The 9,878-nt window shown below is 41.8% G+C and overlaps 1 protein-coding gene across 1 annotated transcript in view; it reads right to left on the bottom strand.

The window, feature by feature from the left end:
* Positions 1–614: 614 nt before the first annotated feature.
* Positions 615–9,878, bottom strand: part of KDR (kinase insert domain receptor) — a 32,473-nt gene continuing 23,209 nt past the window's right edge. Inside the window, exons 25-30 of the mRNA XM_062604030.1 lie at positions 9,508–9,607; positions 9,286–9,391; positions 7,230–7,381; positions 3,652–3,748; positions 3,441–3,529; positions 615–2,638 (exon numbers count right to left, since the gene is read on the bottom strand). Coding sequence (XP_062460014.1) covers positions 2,419–2,638; positions 3,441–3,529; positions 3,652–3,748; positions 7,230–7,381; positions 9,286–9,391; positions 9,508–9,607 — 764 coding nt within the window. The 3' untranslated portion in view covers positions 615–2,418. The remainder of the gene's footprint in view (positions 2,639–3,440; positions 3,530–3,651; positions 3,749–7,229; positions 7,382–9,285; positions 9,392–9,507; positions 9,608–9,878) is intronic.

The raw sequence follows: 9,878 nt of genomic DNA, 5'->3' as shown, positions 1-9,878 counted from the left end.
ACTCTTGCCTGGGATGCAAGATAAATATCAAATATATACATGAAAGTACAAGGCCTTCCTAGAAGCCCTTACAGTAGATTTACGAAACCTCTCCCATATTTTTCTGCCTGACCTCCCAGTTCCTGCTTTCCTGGGTGTAAAATGCTTCAGATACAGGAGAGGAGCGGAGAGACATTTGAAGCTTGACATTCCACAGCCTTGTAGCTAGGATGTGCACATAGTGTGTAGAAGGTGTTAGTGCCATATTCAGACTGAGAAGAATTTAGCAGTGAGATCTCCCACTTACAAGAGAAGTGGTCTGACTATGCAGTATCCTACAAAGGTCTCGTTTCAAACTGCAGTGAAGTTGAATAAAGTCTGGGGTTTGCAGTTTAACTTCCCTTGATTTTTTTTTTTTTTAATCATAAGCTGTTACAATACTTGAAGTCCTGATACCCCAGCAGTGGCCAGTCTTCCACTGAGAATGAAGGCCTGCACAGTGCAGAAGAGAAAGTCAAAAGGTGGACAACAGAGTGAAAAGGTGGGAGCTTTAAGTACAGATTTAAAATAAAGGTAGACATTGCTACACAAGAGCAGGGACAACATCTCAGTTACAACAAGTGAGAGGGAAGAAATGCAAGTGGGAAAAGATGAATAAGCCTTTAAGGGAAACTGCTACTCCCAAGGCAAAAGTCACAATACAATTAGATCAACCATTCCCATTATTGAACATAATAAACTCCTTCAGAGGAGATTCGGTCTGTACAAGCAGCCTGTTCCTGTGCCCATTTCTCTGAAGGCACTTACTGCCAACTGCTAAAATCAGTGAAGCTTCTTTACTACAGGTAGCCACAGAAATGTTGATAGACCTGTACAATGGTATTAATAACTGGATTCATTAAATGGCACTTGAACTAAGTAGCACTTGACAAACCTCACTGTCAATAGAAAGGATATAGGAAAATACATGTAAGAAAAGGAAACAGATCTACTCATAGCCCCCACCTCTGAATTTCCAGTCCCTTTTAATAAAGTGAAGTTTTAGCTATTAAAAGTTTTGTGACCCTTGTAACACTACAGAACTCTGATATAAAATGTGACTAGTACAATAACATTATATAATATATATATTTATATTTTAATATATTACATTTATTTCTACATAAAGAGGCTATAAATACTGTATACGCCTTATATTCATGGTTCCCAGCATTTGACATTATAGTAAGTACAAACTGAAAAAAAATAATTATAAAAATACAAAAAAGAACTCAGTAGAAATAGCTTTACATTTTAAGATCTTGTAGCCGGCATTGTGTCTATCAGCAGAGCTCTGGTACTACAAGAGCACAGGTAAGAAGTTGTCAAACAATTAGGCACAATCTCACCACTCAGAGAAGATTGGAGCTGCCATGAAACCAGTCACGGATACCCAAGACTACATAAACCAAGATCTCTGCTATTGCAAACAGACTTTGAGTTTGCAAATTGAAAGAGCCAGACCTACATCTGAGGGAGGAGGGACGAGATGAGAAGGTAGGGTGCCTTTAGGATGCCCCATGAGGACCACAGGGCTCCCTGTGGTCCTAAGGTAGACTACATTGACTTTTCTGCCTGTTGCAGAGGCTGCCCTGGTGGTGATTCAGAGAGGGGGTATTTTCTGCAGCTGTTTCAGGCTAGCTCAGAAGCAGGCAGGCATGTGGCATGGGTCAAGGGTGTTGGGGACAACGTGGGCCAGAGCCATCCTCAGATGTGAGGCATGGCCCCTGCACCCCTGTCCCATCACTTGGCTCAGTGCTCTTCCTTTTCCCTACTGACCAGCCTCACCACATAAGTCTTGCAAGCAAATACGCTCATGCTGCCTGGTACAGCAACTTTTTTCCTCTGCCAAGGACAGAGACCATTGCCCCCACCTATATTTAGCCCAGCCTATGTTTAGACTCAGGCCGTCAGCGACTGCCAGAGCCTTGAGCTGGAGGTTCCTTTTTTTGTTTGTGGAGGTACAAGCAAGGGATAACTCTGAGAAACAAGAAGCCAGTGCCGTGCTGTTTCCTTCCTGGAGTCCAGCCACAAGTGGAGAAACAACAACAACAACAACAAAAGAGCGGGTCTGTGCCGTTATCTCGTACAACTAGAAACAGTTCGGTTGAACACCATGTCACCAGGGTTCCGAAGGCCACCATGCTGCCTCTGCCACTGGGTCGGCACAGCCCACACACTGCAGCCAGGGCTTTGCACCCTCAGCCACAAGCATCTCTTGAGGAAAGTGCCCCACAGCCCAGCATGGCGCAGTTTTGCTGCCAGATGCTCCTGCATCCTCTTCAGGAAAAATAAACGTCTTTTCTTAGTCTCATGGACGCCATCTTTCTGTGCATCAAACCTGAATACCACCGAGCTCAGGCAAGGAAGGCACATCGTGGGGGGACCTGGAGCTTCGCCCTAGAGCGGTGGGGAGGCGAGCGGCACGGAGCTGTCATAGGCGAGCCCGTGAGCACGGCAGAGCTGGGGAGAAGGCTCCCGGGCACACAAGAGTTCAGTCTCCTCGCTGGAGTACACGGTGGTGTCCATGTCGTCCGAGTGGTACCCTGACTGGTACCCGCTCGTCTGGTTGGAGGCTTCGGACATGACGGACTCGTTACTCTTGCTGGGCACCAGCGTGCTGTGAAAAACAAGCAGAAACAGGACTGAGAGAGCTGTGGAGACTGTCTTCTGGAGGGCACTTAGCAAAGCTGGCTTCAAGCCTTTTTAAACATACATTTGATTATAAAAGGGACCTTTTTATATGCCCTAACTTCACTAACACATGAAAAAGATGTTTAATTTTATGGTGATACAAAGAGTTAGATTGTGAGCACAGATGAAATGGGCAGAAAACTTTGAGAAGCTTCACACATTTCAGCTGTGGTGCAGTTGTAACTGCAGTATACTTTTGTTTGCACTGAAGTTGTCCTGGCAAAAATAATTCCTGAGAAGCTCTCAGAGAGCATACGTGAGGCTTGAGCTCCATGAACGCTACTGTGCTTCCTGTGAACTGCACAATGAACTCCCTGAACAATGCTCTGAAAATACACCCAGGTACATCCTGAAAACTCAAGAGTCAGCTTTAGAAAAAAAAGAAAGAAAAAGAAAAGAAAAGGAGCTCTTTGTCACTGCAGACAAGCCTCACAAATATGCTCAATTGTGTGCAACAGCTCAGTTCCTTTGAGTGGTGGTTGATGCTTTGTAGCTGACAAATACAAGTCCCTTCTGCGTTGCTAGCCATTATTTCCAGTGGCTGCATACCTTTCCTCTCCTGGTACCAAATGCAGATGACCAGGGACACAGTGCACAATATTTCCTTGTGTTTTTAAAAATACAGTAAGACAATATTTTGTCTTCTAAAAAATTTAGAAACCAATCAGTTTTCTGACATGCTGCAAACAAAACGTCTTGTTCAAATCTACATGCAGCCTAATCCTTACCTAAAGGGTATTTTCACTTGTTTATCACTCTCTTCCAAAGTCTTCAGCTCTTCAGATGCAAGAACCATCCCACTATCTGTCAGGTTTTCCTGCAAAGGTGTTAGGAATGTATTAAATGCAAAGGGATAAATAAAATAAAATAAAATAATAAAATAAAATAAAATAAAATAAACAGATGGACAGAAGACATACAAATATCAGACAAACTCACCTCCTGAACAACTTTTACGGTGGTTACCAATGGGACATCTTCAAATGTTTTCACGCTCACAGGGCGGCTTTTTCTTTTGCTACCTTGTCGGTACTGACTGAAAAGAAAAGAAAACAAAACAATATTTTGTGTCCACTTTCCACAACTTGGCTGCAAACAGCACAATGATATCAGAATCCTTTTATCTCTCTACAGAGAAGTCAATCTTCTTGTCAAAACATGTTATGCAAACCTCAAAATATCCATTTATTGAGAAGGATGAACAGGCTAGAAAGTGACATGTTTCTGACCTTCTGCTCCTGACAATCTTGATCTCTGAGCAAATTCTAAGAAACGGCTTAGAGAAAACAGCCTCTTTTCTCAGTTACACTGGAGGGCTTCACTTCCTGCAAGCTTCACTTAGAAGTATAATAAACAGAGGAGCCTGGAGCTCAGCTATGTGTCTCTTCCTTTGGACTGCACTTCTGAGACCCCTGGCTGGACCTAGGACAACAACAGCAGACTCAGCAGACTGCCGCCCTTAAACCGTGGGGATCAGGACAGGGAGTGCTACGTGTCTCTTGAAGGCTCTTCTCCAAAAGAAGCCCTCTGGTCAGGATGACATCCATAAAAAACATTGGACCAAAAAACCTCATTACTTTCATGGAGGTACTAATACAGCAAACAAAACAGCTACCCTCAGCTTTCTGTCTTAACGGATGTGGAATAAAATGGATACTGTCCCAGTTAAACAGGACACATTTATGCTCCTAACAGCTAACGAAGAAAAAGCCATGGATTTAGAAAAGAAACCTGCATTCACCTGAAGCACAAAGCTGAAGGCAATTAAGAGCATCATTCATCCCATTTCCCAGTTTTGAGCCTAGCTATGCTGAGTCCTGCCTATCTCCAACAAACACATATTTAAGCTGGTGGGGATTTTACAAGTTCCCTTTGTAGCCTGCCCTGGTGCTCAATCACACTTTAGAATGGTTTTCAAATATTAAACTCAAGTATTCACTGCAAATAAAATTTGTCCTATTGCTAGGGACACAGAATAAACAGCATCCTCTTCCAAGCAACTTTTCATTTACTGGAAAATGTTAATATGTTCCCTCTCCATTTGCTCTTCCTAGACTTAGCAAAACCAGTTCTTTCAAGGTCTCTATATTGAACATGTCTTCTGCTCCTGTTACTCTGCAATGTTATCTAATCCACTCCCAACCCAACCCTGACAGGACCAAAAACATCTAATGGAGAATCTAGTCCACTTATCCTCCTGTACAACATCACCTTGAATGGTGATAAGTTCATTCACAACTTGCCTTCTTAGTCTGAAAGCTTCATGTGTGCTTGCATCTAATTGTCCACACAGTCACAGAACTGCATGGACACAACTACAGTTACCAGGGTGAGGACTGGAAACCCCAGCCTCTTGATCTGAACAACCTCCCAGTTACGGAAGTCCTGTGTCTTTCTGCTCAACCCAGACAAGAATCAGCCTTCATGGACTACAACGAGCAAGATCCTCCTGGTTAAGCCAAGCTACTCTGCAAACAGGACCAGAAATAGTGTGCAGGCAGAGAAAGGCCACACGTGGAGTCTGACTCCTGCCCAGTGGCAGTGAGGGCTCAGATGACACACTGACAGTATTTCCTGACACATATTTGCATTTTATAATAGACTGTCCCATTAAAAAAGGGCCAAAAATCCCCCCGAGAAAATAAAACCCTGTCTTTCCTGCTATCCACCAAGCCAATTAATCTCCCGAAAAATTAATTGTAGATTGGTTTGACTTGATTTGTTCTTGACAAATCCATGCTGGCCATTTTTAGTTACTTAATTTTCTTGTAGGCATTTACCATTATTTATCTGATTGTTTAGTCTGGCATCATTCCTAGGATTCAGGTTAACCTGATTTAAGGTTACGCCTTTTCTGTTCTTTCTAAGAATGAAGCATTTACATGCATACCTTTACACTTCCTTAAATCTTCTTTACCACACCTGACTGTTCTTAATGACAATCTTGCAAGGTTCAGAAATTACAGATCTATTTCCTAAGCTAAATACAGCAGCTATTAGGACGTCCTGCTGATTTGAATTTACCTCAGCAATGTAAATATTCTTTAATATTCTCTGTTTTCCCTGTGCTTGTTTTCTTCTTCCTGCTTTGATTTAGAGATTGTATTTTTCAGCCTTTCCTCATAGTTCGTACTTTTGTGATGATTGAAAAAGACATTACTGAACAGATCAATCTTTTCCACTAAATGTATAGCAAGATCCATGCCAACAAAATTGTTTCCAGCTACCAGAAGAATAAAGCTCCTAAGCATGTCTTAAGCTCCTCACTTTGCCTCTCCCAGAATGATTTCCACAAGCGCTTTCACACCCCTGTCACACTATAAGACAAGAGAAAGAGTTTCAAAGTCTTTTTAAAAGTTGACAGAGAGATTTTACTTCTGTTCATAACAGAAAATGGGGACCAGCAAAAATCATATAGGAAGTATTAGAAGTTGAAAAGTATGTGTGACTTTTCAGTGTTCAATCATGCTTTTTTGTCTTTTAAATATTTATATTTTGGACTGCCCCACTACTAAAACTCGGGGGTTGAGAGTTCAACTCTAGGACCACAAGTTCAACTGAAGTGTGAAATGCACTGTGTCTACCTAGGCTTTCCCAGGACCAACATAAAAAAGCCATCCTGTGGTACACAAAATAACTGGGAACTTTGTCTTTGGTAGATACAAGACAAACAGTGAGGGAGAAGGTTCCACTTCATGGAAACCACGTGAACCCTGCCAACAGAGTCCTTCTCTGCTCTTATAGTTGGATTCATCTCCTTCTATCCTCCTCCTACTCCTGAGATTGCAGCAAGCAACCCAGAGCTTCTAGCATCCAAGTGGCTGAATTTGATCTTAGGCAGCACTGGATGAGAAAATACTTTTCTCCCTTACATCCCACGCCTGAGGTCCTCACAAGGTCCAATGTGAACCCTTCTTAAATACACTAGTACAAACTCCTTACTGGGGAAGTCACCTCTGCCACAACACCAAACAGCATCTACCACTGTTGCTCCATTGTGGATGCCCCAACAGCCCACCAGAAACAAGCAGTGGACAAAAAAGCAGTGACAACATTTAGGTTGCATTCCCCTTGGCCATCAATTCATGACCCATTTACCAGCATGTCACTCTAGGAGGGGAAATGCCAGAGAGGTCACTAATGATAAATCTATTACCATTAATAATTTAGGCAGCTGCAATACAAGAGTGTGAACACAATTGTATTGGATCAGTAAGACTTTTTTATTCATTCTGATTCTTAAAAACTAAGTTAAGTACACTTATGATTTATTTTTCTTTTTTTAAATGATAATACCAAATCTTGAAAGGGTAGTAAAAAAAAAAAAAAGTCATTGGCATTTGGGGAGATAAGAAACTAGTTTTTGCCTACAAAAGCTCTACAGATTCCTTCTTATCCCTGTGGAGGAGGTTAAATATGGACCAAGCAGCTGAAGTCTCTTCCTTTCATTTTCCCTGCCCCCAGCATGAACAAAACCTGCCCAGAGGCCCCAGTAGGATGTCCACCATATAAAATACCTAATTCCTGCTGTGTTGTCATAATGGAATTTAGGATCACAGACTTCCTCTTCCTCCCTACAGGAAGCAGGTGAAGTGGGGAGAGAGAGACCCGAGTCCTCTTCCACATTCAGCGATACTGACAAAGGAAGGACAACGTAGTCTTTACCGTCCTGCAGAATGCAGTGAAAAAATGCAAAAATTAAATTGGCTACAGAGATACACTGACATAAACAGTTACACACGCATGTACATGGAGAATGCATCAGTCCAACAGTAATACCGTGGCTGCTTTATTAAACTATGAACATTATATCACCTTTGCAGAGCAGCTACATTAAAAGAAAGAAACTTAATGAGAATCACTGTCAAGTAATTTTAGATTCAAAAATGATGGTTTTATATGACATATTGTAACATAAAGAATAAACTGAACGTTTTTTATTGATGTCTTTGAAATAAAAATGTAGGGTTTAGGAATGTTTGAATCTCAATGACACAAAGAATATGAACCTGAGGAAAAAGATTACCTTAAAATGAATTAGGCTATGGAAATTTCTGGTATTAACCAGAAAGACTAAATTAAGTATAAGAAGTAAATTTAATTAAAAAAAAAAAGGAAAAAAAACAAGCAAAAAAGGAACTTTTCCATCAATACTTTGACATCAAACTTGATGTGAATAACAAGGATAACTACTTTTTAAATTTCTTCCACTTGCTTATATTTTTGCTCTAAAATAGTAGAAAAAATGGATTATGCATCCTTCAGTGCTGCATATCTATTTATAGTCCCAAGAGAAATCCTTTAGTAGATTTTCTAATCTAATTTTTTCTTTTTTTTTTTTTTTGCATCTATCTCTTTTGGATTACAATATGACACATACATATTTAGCTATTCGTTATCAGATAGTAAATCAGGTTTATAGTCGCAGTACACAATAGTTTATGACAAGAGGGTCTAAATCATTAGCAATCCAACCATATTAGGTTATAGGTAAATAACACAAAATATGTTTTGAACATACAAGGAAACACTTTTTCCCTGTGAGGGTGACTGGGCAGTGGCAGAGGTTGCCCAGAGAGGTTGCGAAGTTTCCATACTTGGAGATATTCAAAAGCCAATCTGGACATTGTCCCGGACAAAGAGGTATCAGTGGTCCTGCTTGAGCAGTGAGGTTGGACCATATGACCTCCAGAGGCCCCTTCCAACCTCAGCCAGCCTGTGGTGATGTGATACATGTGACACAAGCTGCTCTGAAGAAAAGTGAAGAAACGCTCCCCTTTCTGAGTTTTGGTATGCACAGACACAATAGTTTGGAAGGGCAGGTAATTCCTATTGTTACTAATAGGTCAGAAAGGGAGAACTTGTCTAATAAGAGAGCATGTGGCCAAACGCAGCCTCTCTCACCCAATGTGCTCACATCTGTTGCTCTGGCCTTGTCGACTTCCATAGTACATTAAGAAGGAGCCACAAGATGGAGAACCTGGGAGGGAGGCCCATATCGCTCACCTGGACACAGTGGGCTCCCTTACCAAAGTGCCTGCACCCAGGACAAGTCTTAATACACTTATGTGCATTGAGCTGCTGACAGACAGCAAAACACCTGCATACTCATTTTCCATAAAAGTCATTAAAAGCATTGCTGCCCACATGCTCACATATGCCAAGATACCCATCTTTGGCACAGTAAGATCAACAGGGGCTACCTGCCGAAACGCCTCTGTACTATGCAGAGAAATCAGCAGCAGAGCAGCGAATTGAGCCCATGATGCCACTGCTGTCTGGCTGGTGAACAACTCCCCAGCATACCTACAACTCCCAGCCAGACAGCTAAGTAACAGCAGTGGAGGTGTCATGGGAAGCCCTTGCTGGCAGGGCAACATGGTTTTTGGTTACCATAACAGACCTCTGCAACCTTTCCCCAACTATGCCAGTCAGTAACTGAAGGGGTAGAAGAAGCCCAGGCTCCCCCACATCCCCAGTGGACAGTACCCAACTAGGAGATTTCATGGTGGCTGTCAGGATAGGAGGGGTTCAGCTGGTGGGTTTAGCAACCAGAGAATACATTCCATGTACCTGACGGACGTTGGCTTGCAGCAAATTTCCCAGGTGCTCCACCAGCTCTGAAAAAGTTGGCCTCTGCTTAGGATCCCCATGCCAGCAATCCAGCATTGTTTGGTACCTGGAAGAACAAAGCCCATTAAAATATCAGCATGAAGAAAACAGCACCTACTGCTTGCTCCAGCACCTGCTATTATTGTGGGGTAAATGCAGGCAACTGGAAGAACAGTTTCTCACATTTCAGGTGTTGTATAGTCTGGTGCTCTCATTCTTGTTCCTTCTTTCAGTCTTCTGCAAAATTCCTCATCAATTTTCACTCCTGGGTATGGTGATGCACCTAAAACAAGAGCAAGAGTAATTTTAATGCGTTAGACTCTTAAATTCTGGGATTGATTTTCAAACAGATAATTCGCTATGGCCATGAGTTAATAAGGTAATCCAGCATATTTGGATGTGCAAACAATTTAGATTTATGATGGAGTAGATGAAGCACATCATCACCTACAGAAATTGTATGAAGAAGCATTTCAAGTCCATGTTCCTATGCTTGCATTTTGAAGGAAATCTGAGTATTTTATTTTGATGGAGAAAATAAACAGGAAATTTTC

The sequence above is a fragment of the Pezoporus occidentalis genome, unplaced genomic scaffold (genome assembly GCF_034315485.1).
Source record: "Pezoporus occidentalis ecotype Australia unplaced genomic scaffold, CSIRO_AGI_Poc_V1 ctg1, whole genome shotgun sequence".
In the NCBI taxonomy this organism is placed as follows: Eukaryota; Metazoa; Chordata; class Aves; order Psittaciformes; family Psittacidae; genus Pezoporus; species Pezoporus occidentalis.
The sequence above is the reverse complement of the archived record's forward strand: the minus strand, read 5'-3'. Positions and strand labels throughout refer to the sequence as shown.